The 12,323-nt window shown below is 37.1% G+C and overlaps 1 protein-coding gene across 1 annotated transcript; it reads left to right on the forward strand.

Annotated features, from left to right (window-relative positions):
• Positions 1-1,392: 1,392 nt before the first annotated feature.
• On the forward strand, positions 1,393-10,037 carry LOC120740586 (polymeric immunoglobulin receptor-like). Its single transcript, XM_040043044.1, has 5 exons — positions 1,393-5,627; positions 5,757-6,092; positions 6,568-6,885; positions 7,824-8,089; positions 8,476-10,037. Exons 1-5 carry the CDS (start codon positions 5,588-5,590, stop codon positions 8,557-8,559), a joined length of 1,044 nt encoding a protein of 347 aa, XP_039898978.1. The 5' UTR covers positions 1,393-5,587; the 3' UTR covers positions 8,560-10,037.
• The last annotated feature ends 2,286 nt before the right edge of the window (positions 10,038-12,323 follow it).

Consider the following 12,323-nt stretch of genomic DNA (forward strand, 5'->3'; position numbering starts at 1 on the left):
GTGTGTTACTGATGGTGACCTTTGTTACTTTGGTCCCAGCTCTCTGCAGGTCATTCACCAGGTCCCCCCGTGTGGTTCTGGGATCTTTGCTCACCGTTCTCATGATCATTTTGACCCCACGGGATGAGATCTTGCATGGAGCCCCAGATCGAGGGAGATTATCAGTGGTCTTGTATGGTCTTCCATTTTCTGATGATTGCGCCCACAGTTGATTTTTTTCACACCAAGCTGCTTGCCTATTGTAGATTCACTCTTCCCAGTCTGGTGCAGGTCTACAATACTTTTCCTGGTGTCCTTCGAAAGCTCTTTGGTCTTGGCTATGGCGGAGTTTGGAGTCTGACTGTTTGAGGCTGTGGACAGGTGTCTTTTATACAGATGATGAGTTCAAACAGGTGCCATTCATACAGGTAACGAGTGGGGGACAGAAAAGCTTCTTACAGAAGACGTTACAGGTCTGTGAGAGCCAGAGATTTTCCATGTTTGAGGTGACCAAATACTTATTTTCCACCCTAATTTAGGAATAAATTCTTTACAAATCCTACCATGTGAATTCATGGATTTTTTTTTCACATTCTGTCTCTCACAGTTGAAGTGTACCTCTGGTGCAAATTACTGACCTCTGTCATCATTTTAAGTGGGGGAAACTTGCACAACCGGTGGCTGACTAAATACTTTTTTGCCCCACTGTATATATATTTGTCTCTGACCAGGAATTTAGATTTTGTTAAGCAAAATAACCAATAGAAAGTCTGGCTTTGTTGAACCTGGTCCACAGAATAATATCTCTCAGGACTTCATTTCAGTTTTAGATCTCTTTGCTGTTTCACTATATGAGACCTTCAAAGTTTAAGGTCCAGGGTTTAAGGGGTTAACTCAGACGTACCTCAGTCTCAGCTGTTTGGGTTTCTCTTTGTGAGTGACCTGAGTCTCATTGACAAAAAAGGTGATCTGTCACTAACTTTGTTGGGATGTGGAGACGGTGTGTGGCTGCACTGCAAAGTGGACAGACTCTGAGAGCAGTGTTAGTATAGTATTGATATTTTAAGTCTTTTTTTTTAGGTTAGGTATGTAAATAAATAAAATAAGACATTGATGGTTTTTCCTGCATAGATGCCAACAAAAATTATTTAATTAGAACAAAGAAAAAAATCAAAAGATTTGCAACGAAATTGTATTTTAAAACAGTTTTGTATAGTAAATAATATTAACTGACTTCTTTTCAATTTGGTAACAAAGAAGGAATTTATTAATGTTGAAGAGAAAAAATGAAAGTATGTTAAGCATACAGCTTCATGCTAATTTTGTATATTCATGCTTCTGCTTTATTCAATAAACATTTAAACACATTAAGTTTTTTGCAGTTTGTTTTTTAAAAACAATCATTAGTGCATTGGATGTTTTTCACCGATATTTTTATGTTCATATCATCTAAAATATGTTTGTGTGTGTATCTTATGAAGATGATAGGTGAGCTCTTCTGAACCATCCCAGATTACAACCTTCCCACCAACACACAACACTGTGTGTAGTTTAAAGCTCCAAGTGTTACAGGTCTCAGTGGTTTCTCCAAATTCACAATTTTGATAAACATAAAAAAGAAAAACACACATCTGATGTCTATCATGTCTGATTTACATCTGCATTTTGTGTCTTTAAACCTTTCTGTCCATCTGCTTTTGTCTCAAGCATTAAGAATCACTTAACTTCAGATCCGAAGTGAACAGACATTTTTCAGCAGCACTTCTTTCATTCTGGCTCCAAACTGATTGAAGGAAGCAGCAGATGCTCTCTTTAAACAGACACATCTCAGAGTGGCTTTGTTTTCTCACCTTTCACTAAGTCCACTGAATACACTGTATATGGTTATAATCATGGGTTCATCACATACTATTTTATAAATCATAAAACTGCTGAAGTAAATTCACTTATTTATCACTGAACATAATTTGATTATAAATAACCCGATTTTAAACCACATTGCTTTACCTGAAACCTGATTGTTGTAAAAACTGATTATAAAGTGTCACATGTGCATTTCTTAAACACAGTCTGCACTACATTACATAGAAATCTCTTCCTGAACTCATATATTTAAAGTATTTCAAAAAAAAAAAAAAAACTGGTGTGCCTTTGGCTTCCATGTGATGAACTGACAGGAGTGATGAGAAGTCATTATAAAGCTGGAAAATGAGAAAGAGCTCTCTCTCTCTCTCTCTGCGAGGCAGACCAAGTGCATGTACATGTTGGTCAGCTCATCAGGAGGGACAGTCGATCAGAGAAACTGCAAAGTCGGGAAAGAATGAACAAAGCTGCAGGTAAATGCTGACAACTAAACACCACTAAGAGTCAGGGCCGGCCCTAGGGTTTTTGTGACCCTAAATAAGATTTTATATACAGCCCCAAAGCACTTCCAGCGCAACCACCAAATCACACACACTGCTTATAACTAGATGAGGATGAACACACACAAACTAGAGTCAGTGCAGACCTCTGCAGATACATTCCTCTCAAGGGTTGAGTGTAGAAGCCTGTGGTAAAGTCATCAGTGACTGAAGCTTCGGAAGATGTTTCCTTAGCAGCAGCCATGTCAGCTGAGGAAGACGTTTCTGTTTTTATTATTTTTATTTTTCATACTTGAGCACCAAAACTAAATATTAATGTAGGAGCCATTTATGTAATGTAAGGATAATCAAAATTCTGTAATTAGATGTAGCTTTTCATATCTGGCCCAGCAATCTGCTAGTTAGGTACACACTGGGGCAAACCAGAAGTTAGCTTCCCAACCCGAGATACTTCAAAATTGCAGATTCTCAGGATGTAAAATCTTCTTATGCAAATTAAAAAGACATTTACCTGATGCTAAAAGGCTTATTCAATGTTGTGTGAACTTGCGTGACAAGGGCTTAAATGTAATAGATTTATATGTAAAAGTACAAGAGAGAGTCATTGCAACAAGCAACACAGAAAGTCATGTGGCCCCCTCTAGTGGTTGTTGGAGACAATTACAACTGGCTGCAGAGCACGGGGAAAGTAAGGCATGCAAAGAAACAATCTGATCCCTTATTATTATTATTATTATCATTATTATTATTATTATTGTAGAAGCGTCTGTGGCTGTTTGATGGTCTCAGTTTTTGAGTGAAGCTGAAACGTTGATTTGACAATGGAATTAATTTCTAATGTTCCTCAAAGTCTTGTTATAGCTCAAGACAAACATGATGTGTAAAACATATTCACACCGTGAGGTGATGACAGTATGAGGACTTTTCTAACTATACATTCATCTAGTACAGATCATTATACTGGTCTGTCTCCAGGTACTTCTTTCATGCATTTATTGACAGCATTGACGGGATGTAATCTATTTCGACAACTGGTACCAGAAAACGGTGGAAACAGAAATATTGGTCTACTAGTTGTAGTTGCATATTAAAGTAACAAAGCAATGCTGGGAATCATTTAATGCCAAGTTGCTGTTTCTTGCGAAAGATTTTCATTGAATATATTCATAATGCTCTAACTTGCTATTCTGCAGGAGAAGAACTGTGAGTGTGTATTATGTAATCTAATGTGCTGGTATATATATTGCAACTTTATAGTCTAGGCTTCTTTGGTCATTACCACAGATCCGTATTCCGTTTTCCTTTTTGGGATAACATGAGAAAGTAACCTTAGTGGAGAAAAATAGTAGGCTTGTTAGGACATAATGATTGGGGGATAAAATACAGCAATAGTTGAATACAATTTTGTAATTGTGTTTTGATGAAGCTCCATAAATGCATGTTAAAATACTCAGACTAATAGTTTTACCTGTGGACTTTCACAGATTTATATGTGTTCTTCTACCAGAGGCCTAGGAGTTTAAGGGCTCTGAGTAGTATCATAGCTGTTCGTAGGACTGTGCTTCTGGACAGAGACCTCTGATGTTGTGACTGGAATCTGCTGCTTTTACTCTTCCAGTTTTGAGGTTACAGCTCCCAATGGTTCTATTACCACCGGGATCCCTCTGGACTGTACCATCCACATTTGCTCCAGTTGTTCCTTCAGTCCCTGGTACTCTTCTATTTGCTCATCCTCCTTCTTCCTCAAGTTTCCCTCTGCTGGCATTGCCACATCTATCACAACTTCAGAGTTCTGCTGCTTGTCAAGCACCATCATATATGGTTGGTTGGCCAGAAGCTACATGTTGATTTGCCACTTAAAGTCCAGTAAGACTTTTTAATCTGTGCTCTAGAAGCTTCAATTCTAGCAGTGTAAAAGCAACCTAACATCAGACTAGGACAAAACATATTTGGGGGGTTGAACATGTTAAAAATGTAACACTATAATGACAGTGCCTTGGTTGAGTAGACCTAATATCAGTATGTAAAAATGGATTACACTAAATTAAATTGATGACATGTGCAATGGCATGACATGTAATTCATATGTATCCATTTTCTTTAATTGTTGTTTTGATGTTACAAAGAGTAAACTTGTCACATACAGCAGTCTAATAGCTGAGTGGATATTTTGGGTAGTTTAGTTGTGCATAAAAGTGCAGTATCTTTGTGGTAGCATAAAATGTCCTTTAAATAAACTGACTTCCTCAAAATGATATGCTTATCTCACAGATCACTTGCAGAGAACTACTGTCCAATGACTCAGTAAAGCTGAAACGACACTTAATAAAGCTACTTGATTTTAGTGTTTCAAAGATTTTGAATGTCACTCCTGTCGATACAAATGGCTGCTCGGACACTTTCAGCTGCCATGATATGAGTTCAGCTTGTGTCCCATTATTTGGACAGAGACCTGCTGTTTCTTCATTCTCTCTGGCTTTTTCAGAAATTAAAGGTCATGGGGGGAAGTTGTACTTTGGGTCATTCTGACAGTCAGACAGAGAACAGCTGTGTCAAAATCAATTGTGAAGCACCTCCTTAACTCCATATTCAACAAGAAGCATTATTCAAAATTCAGAAACTCCTTTAGTTACAAAGTAAACAAGTTCCTCAGATTGAACAAGGATTAGGAAGTTGTTTTATGGCCCCTGCATATTCCTAATCTAACTGTGATATTGCACTGATATTTGTAACCTCGGTTTGATTAGGACTCAGTAAGAATAACTTCAGTTACAAATAAACAAACAAAAACCCCCAAAATGAAACGAGGAGTTTTATAAGTTATAGTGAAACTCTGGAAAGCTCTCAAATAAAATTAATTTACCAGAAGCATGAAAGATTTTTTTTATCTGCTTTCTGTTCCCCTTTCATCATAAAGCTGCATCAGCAGTATTTTAAGGTCACAAAGTCAAATTTAATCTGAAATTTGTTCATTCACAATCACAGCATCAAAGATGTTTCATGATGAACAAACTGCGTACAGGTAGATTAATGATGTTGATGTTTGTACACATGTACACTGTATCATTGCATCACTATCCTCATTAGCATGTTTTGTGTGTAACTGAACAAATATAAGGAAGTGAAAAAAAGGGAACAAGCGACTAAACATTTGTCTTATAATCTGACAGACACAGAAGGAGTGAAGTGTCAGACGCTGTTCTTCTGAAGTTTAACAACTTTTCTGCATCAGGATCAAAACCAAAATGAAAATCCTCCATTTTCTCATCTTTGTTTTCTTGTCAGGTGAGGACTGATTACCTCATTGTCTCTTTCATGCTGCTCTTTATTCATTTTTATTTTGTAAGGGAACTTTATAAAATGCACATATTCGCATTTGATATTTATCTTACTATTATTATTCTTATCTGACAGATCCAGCTGTGCTCGTCAAGGCAAGGCTCACTATCTATTCTGCAGCTGAAGGAGGAAATGCTACACTTAACTGCCACTTAACTTTACCTGGAAGCACAAAGTTCTTCTGTAAGGGAAAATGTGAGCGAGCAGAAGATATCCTCATTAAAACAGATGGAAGCACAGCTCAGAGTGGGAGATACAGCATGAAGTATAAAGATGGATCTTCAGGAAAAGGAATTGTGTCTGTGACCTTCACACACATGATCAAGTCTGACTCAGGACTGTACAGGTGTGGTTTGGGAAAATCTTCTGCTCCGGATTCATACTTTGACTTTGAGGTCAGAGTTTCAAATGGTGAGTTTTTACTAAAGTATGTGTGTGTTTCTGTCCATGTGTTTTAGCCTAAGTACTTGCACCTACAAGCATCACATTATCAGATGTGTCTTGGTTTTAACAGCAAAACCCTCCCAAGTTAACATCTCTGATCAAGAATAATAGAAGCAAGAAGTTTGCTCTGTTTGCCAAAATTGAACAGTGGCTAAACATTTGATATTATGGGAAAATTTAAATATAGCAGATGAAATGTCAGCCCTCTGTACTTCCAAATCTTCATTATGTGAATGTAACATTTTGAATGGCTTCTTTAAATATGCTAATATTATTGTAGAGTAGTCACTGATCCTGCCCAGGGTCAGGTGAGTGTTTTCTGAGATTTTCACTGATTTTATATAAAAATCAGAATATCATCAATCATGCTTACATGCTACAGGAAATGTGACACAACAGCTTACAGGAAGTACAGACTAATTCATGTTCTCCTGCTTCACAGATCTGGATAAAAACTCTGGTTTTACTCGCACAGAAACTGAGGGAGAAGCAGTCACATTGGGATGTGCCTATACTGTGTATGGGCAGAGAAAGTTCTTTTGTAAGAATGAGTGTAAGAATGAAGGGGAGATCCTCATTGACACAAGCAATGACAAATCTGTGAGTGGAAGATACAGCATTGAATACACAGCAGGATCTCTGTTTGGACTGTATGTGACCATCACACAGCTGACCAAGTCAGATACAGGAGGGTACAGGTGTGGTTATGGAAACCCTCTGTCTCCAGATTCATACTACAGTACCAGTCTTGTTGTCATTGGTAAGTAGGATGGTAAGAAATATGTGATTAAAAAAAAAAAAACAATAGCATGCTTTGTCATTCAGTAGGATAAAATAACATAAAAACTGAGGACTCCTGTTACTCACTGTCACGGTCGGGGCTGTTGTCTCTTTTCAGTGTCTTTTTTTATTATCTTTTCTTTTGTTATTTTGAATAACACCTTAATTTATTTAAGTTCTAATGAGATGCCTGTATCCTGCAGTAAAACCTGAGCAGAAGATTTGTGACTCATAATTGTATGAATGAACATTTGGCAAAAGTGCAAAACAATCTCTATGTTAAATCTTTTGTTGGAGGGAGTTGTTCTTTTAAATTTTCTCTGTTTCTTCAAAAATGTCTGTTCACATACATATAAAATCATAGCCACTAGCTGAGGCCAAATGTATTAAAGTGTTACAGTCAAGTTGTGTTGGTGATGACATTGTGTTCAAATGACAGACAAAACCTGTGGCTCAAATGTGGCTTGAGAAAATTATGAATCAAACTGAATTTCAAAAAGTCAGACCGTTATCAGTTCTAGCCTAAAAGCATGATGGTGTTATATTCTGAACAGCATTTTATTTGTGATAGTCAAGCTACGGTTGATTGCTAATTTTACATTTAATGTACAAGACACTGCAGAATATAATATTTTTTTATGGAAAAAAAATATAATCATGTGCCAAACAACCATCTGTCACACCAACATCCAACCTCACTTTTTCAGTGTGCACTAAAAGTTTCCAAATTAATGTTTTGAAGAGTCTGAGTTCATCAGGTGATGTGGATTGACACTGAGATTGAGTGAGAGGCTGACCATGACTTTCTAATCTGCTTTAAAGATTTCATTATAATGTTAATGATGCATTCTGTATTTGGCAAATGTTTTTATTTTCAAGTATCACTACTCTTTTTTTAAATTTGTGTATTGTTCACAGGTTCAAATCCACATACTTCGACACCACAAGCAACAACTAAAACAACACAAACACCAACAACAACAACAGCACAGAGTCAGAGTTTCACTCCAAAGATTTCTACGTCTTCATCAGATTGTCCTCACTCCTCCTTGGGTCTGGTTGTGTGTGTGTCTCTGATTGGTGTTTTACTGATGGCTGTTTTCATCCTGCTCCTCTACATTTATAAGACAAGGAGGAACACTGCACTGAACATCAGAGAAAATGCAGGCAACAAAAACATGGAGGTGAGTTTCTGTCACTTGTTTACTTTCTGTTTATACAGGTTTCAGTGACCACTGTTTAATCACTGTGATGTTCTTAATGAAGTGTAGTGAAAAATAAATATATTTTTTTAATTAATAACAGACCAAGTTACAGAAACATGTTCTCTTTTTGTTCTAGTACTTCTTATTGTTATTGTTATTAGGTTGGTTCTTCTGTATTTGCATGTCTTTTACTTCCCAGACAAACATCAGTTCACCATATCTAAATATGTGAAATCACATTTAGTCCTGTCAGTATTTTGCTCTGAAGCAAAACTGCTGTACTTCTCATTTTTAATAGCATGAAACTGATAATGCATAATGTTTTTGAAACCTCAGCTTTTATGTCGTTGATGTTTTATTTTCAGTTTTCTGGCACATATGAGAACTGGGGTCCACCCTCCCAACATAAAGGCAGTAAGGACCAGGATCACGTCTACTCTGCTTTGTAAAAAGCACAAGTCTGAAAATGCTAATGTTCTGATGCTTTTTTTTCTCTTTGGGCAAGTTTAAGATCTTATATAATTTGTTTCACACACATATAAATATATATGAACTGAGCTTATTTTTTCCAGTTACTTTCTTTCTATGTATTCTTGACTTCTTTCTTTATCCATAAATCTGACTGAATGAAACATTCATGTACCACAGTTAAAAATAACGCAAAGTCTGTAAGTGTACTAAGATTTTTAATTACTGGAGATCAGGAAAAGTCCATTATGTTTTCCATTTTTATTGACCTATTTAGCATTTCACATATATTTAGCATGGTAGCAAAAAAGCTTCAATATGCAATCTTAGCTTTGTAACACTGAGAACATGCTTATTACGCTGCATTATAAACATTTGAAGAAGAGATCAGTAGAAATGTGTTTTATTGACAGAAACAGAAAACCAAAAGCTTTTTTCTAACATGCAATAAAATGGTTCACAAGCTGGCCAAAAAAAGGAAGTTGAGCCTGATTAAAGCTTAAGAAACTTTACCTCTCCTCATCCTCACCATCACCCTCAGAGGAGCTTTGTCCTGTTCTTTATTGTGGTGGTGAGGGAGGTTGTCAAATTAAAGAAGAAGGCTTTGGTTGGTCTGAAGCAGCAGACCGATACGGGAGGGCCAAAGTGTTGTGGCTTCAGCACTTGGTTGTTGGAGGAGGTTGTGGGTGAGACAATTCACAGTTTGCTTAAAATCCATAACAAAGAAAACCAGAATAAACAAATAAACACTTACTTGTTTAGATGTGCAGTGTATGGGAGCAGGTGCATGATGGTTTCAACAGGCTCAAGTACAGCAGTCACTCAGCATCAGCACATCTATTCTCTGTAAGAGGAACTCAGTTGCACATCAAGGCAGACTCACTCCAAAACCTCTGAATGCTTATCACAAACACTGTAATTACCGCTGGATCCCTCTGCACACGTCATTCACAACACAACATGTTGTTGCTCCGCATAAGGAAACAGACTGAGAAGTGTGTATTCAAAGGAGGCATTCAGGTGGAGTACTGAAGGCAGTCACAGCCCAGAACTAAATATGAAACTAAGCACAAAGTAATGTCCAATGTTTTTTTTAATCAAGTGACTCTAATTTTTGTTCCAGGTTCTGTTTATTTGGTATTTTCTATGAAACAAAAAAAAAATTAATGTGAAATAATATAAGTTTCATATAGAAGACTTATGTTGTTGTGATTCTCTTTGTTTTGCATACACTGTAATGAGTGAATCAGGTCAGACTGTAGATTTTCCTTCTTCTAGCTGTACTGACTGACCTTTGACCTCATGAATGAAGCATGACGTTTTCCTGTTTAGCTGACTGGATGCATTACAGTCAGACACTGGCCTCGATAAACAAGTTTATGTATATATATCATTATAGCTGAATGTGTGTACGCCAGAGTGCGCTGCTTCTTTTGATTAAATCGTCTGTTACAGTTTTTTCTGATTGCTTAAGCACATTTTTTGTAACTATTTTGCAAAACTCTTCACACAAATAAGAAAACCTGTCACCCAATCATCAAAACATTGTAGTTCTCTTGCAAAAGCAAACACAGCTAGATTAACTCTTCACACCTTCGTAAAAATGGTGTTTCCGTATCAAACAGTACACACAAGCCATCATCTATACTTTTGCTAGGAGTGTGTTGGAAATTTGGTAATTGAGTGTTGTGCAGTGAATTGTGCCTACAGTTTTGCAAAGTGTGTGTTACAAAATTGCAAACTGAGTGCAAAGCAGTTTTTGTGCTTTTAGTTTTGCAAACTCAGTGAGTGGTTTTGCTATAAGTCTGAATAGTTTTAGAAATTGTGCTACAGGAATCACAGTTAAGGTTTAAGCATTCAGAAAAAAACTGTATAGTGCTTAGGCTGATTGCAAAGTGAACTAATTATCTAAAAAAGTTTTCACATGTGGCCAGTGTTGGGGAGTAACGGAATACATGTACCGCCGTTACGTATTTAAAATACAAAATATGAGTAACTGTATTCCGTTACAGTTACCGTTTAAAAAGGTGGTATTCAGAATACAGTTACTTTGTTGAAATAAATGGATTACACTGCGGTACTTTCCTGTTTCATTTTGTCGCGGGTCAGGACTGTTTGGGTTTTGTTTGACAGCTACATTCTGTTGTTCCAGGCGGCAGCGTTACGGTTGCCATGGTTACAGGGCGACGCTCTCTCTCTCTCTCTCTCTGCGACTGTGTGTTTCCTGGGTGAGAGAGCGCCTTTTCGTTGTTGTTGTTGTTGTTGTGCTAAGCTAACAGGCAGAATGCTACAAGCATAGCTCTAAAGAAGGTAGCATCATGGGCAGTGTAGTCCGTGTTGCAGGGAGAATGGACTGCCATACACGTTATGGGTCTGTGAGTGCGAGGAGGGACAAAAAGGGGAGTGGAAAGGTACGAGTTGTCACTGAGGAAAAACGGGAGCTGGAAGCATGTAAATATAATAATAACCACTGCAGCCAAGAAGAGAGCCTGACGAGCCCAGTTGTAAGTAAGCTATTAAGACTCGACTGTACACCGTGTTCGTGTTTTCCTCCGAAAACAATAAGTTCCGTTAGAGCAGCCTTTCAACGCCTCTCTCTGTCTCTTGCAAGAAAAGTTGACCCACACAACAAAGTAAAGCTATTTTTCGGCTACGAGCCGACAGGGACCCCGCCGTATTAGTCAGAGGTCCCTTTACTACAGTTTGGAGTCGCGGACCTTCAGTAATAGTAATAAATCACTCAGCAATAGTACATTCACGTTGTTGTAAAAAGCATGATAATATATTAAGTAATCCAAAGTATTCAGAATACGTTACTGTCATTGAGTAACGTAACGGAATACGTTACAGAATACATTTTGGGGCATGTATTTTGTATTCTGTAATGGAATACATTTTAAAAGTAACCTTCCCAACACTGCATGTGGCAGTGTGCCAGACAGTTGGCAAAATAGTGTAAATAATAGCCATAAATGTGTATAGTTTTGCTAGGAGTGTGTTGATCATTTGGGAATTGAGTGTAAAGCAGTGAGTTGTGTTTACAGTTCTGCAAAAAGAGTGCTGTGCAGTGGATTGTAGCTACAGGTTTGCAAAGTGTGTGTTACAAAATGGCAAACTGAGTGCAAAGCAGTGTTTGTGTTTTTAGTTTTGCAAACTCAGTGAGTGGTTTTGCTGTAAGTATTAATAGTTTTAGAAATTGTGCTATAAGAATCACAGTTAGGGTTTAAGCATTCAGAAAAAACTGTAATAACAACATATCAGATTCAGGACAAACTCTTTCTGCATATAAATAAAGATTGATTCAACTTTAGCACTGTAGGAAATAATAGATTCACATTTGTGTTTACAGAGTTAGAAAGTGTTTTATTTCGTTTACAGTTTTTTTCAATCGCTAACAAGCGCCTACCCATACTTCAGATACTTTTTCTAAACTCTTAACACAGACTCACACCTACAAAACACAATTGGCCAAATGGATAATTTTCTTCTCAAAAATACATTTTGTTAAATATATACTAACTCTTCATTTCAAAATAGAACACATCTTTCTCTGCACACACTAACTGTACAAAAACACTATAAATCTGACTCAAAATGAAATTAGTCTGTCAAAGAATAACACTTGTTTTCACTTCACAAGGTACATGCAGTCAAAGTACACCAGGTTTCAAAATACTGGCTATTATTGACATTACAAAAACTGCATAGACTTTTATGTTTCAGTTTTACAGGTATTTGCATGCGA

The sequence above is a fragment of the Simochromis diagramma genome, unplaced genomic scaffold (genome assembly GCF_900408965.1).
Source record: "Simochromis diagramma unplaced genomic scaffold, fSimDia1.1 OVJJ01000433.1, whole genome shotgun sequence".
In the NCBI taxonomy this organism is placed as follows: Eukaryota; Metazoa; Chordata; class Actinopteri; order Cichliformes; family Cichlidae; genus Simochromis; species Simochromis diagramma.

Excerpts from the sequence above, each read along its gene's own strand:
- LOC120740586 (XM_040043044.1), top strand. The coding sequence starts at position 5,588 with ATGAAAATCCTCCATTTTCTCATCTTTGTTTTCTTGTCAG. Across the intron at positions 6,886-7,823 it reads TACCAGTCTTGTTGTCATTG|GTTCAAATCCACATACTTCG; the intron begins GTAAGTAGGATG and ends TATTGTTCACAG. Across the intron at positions 8,090-8,475 it reads CAGGCAACAAAAACATGGAG|TTTTCTGGCACATATGAGAA; the intron begins GTGAGTTTCTGT and ends TTTTATTTTCAG.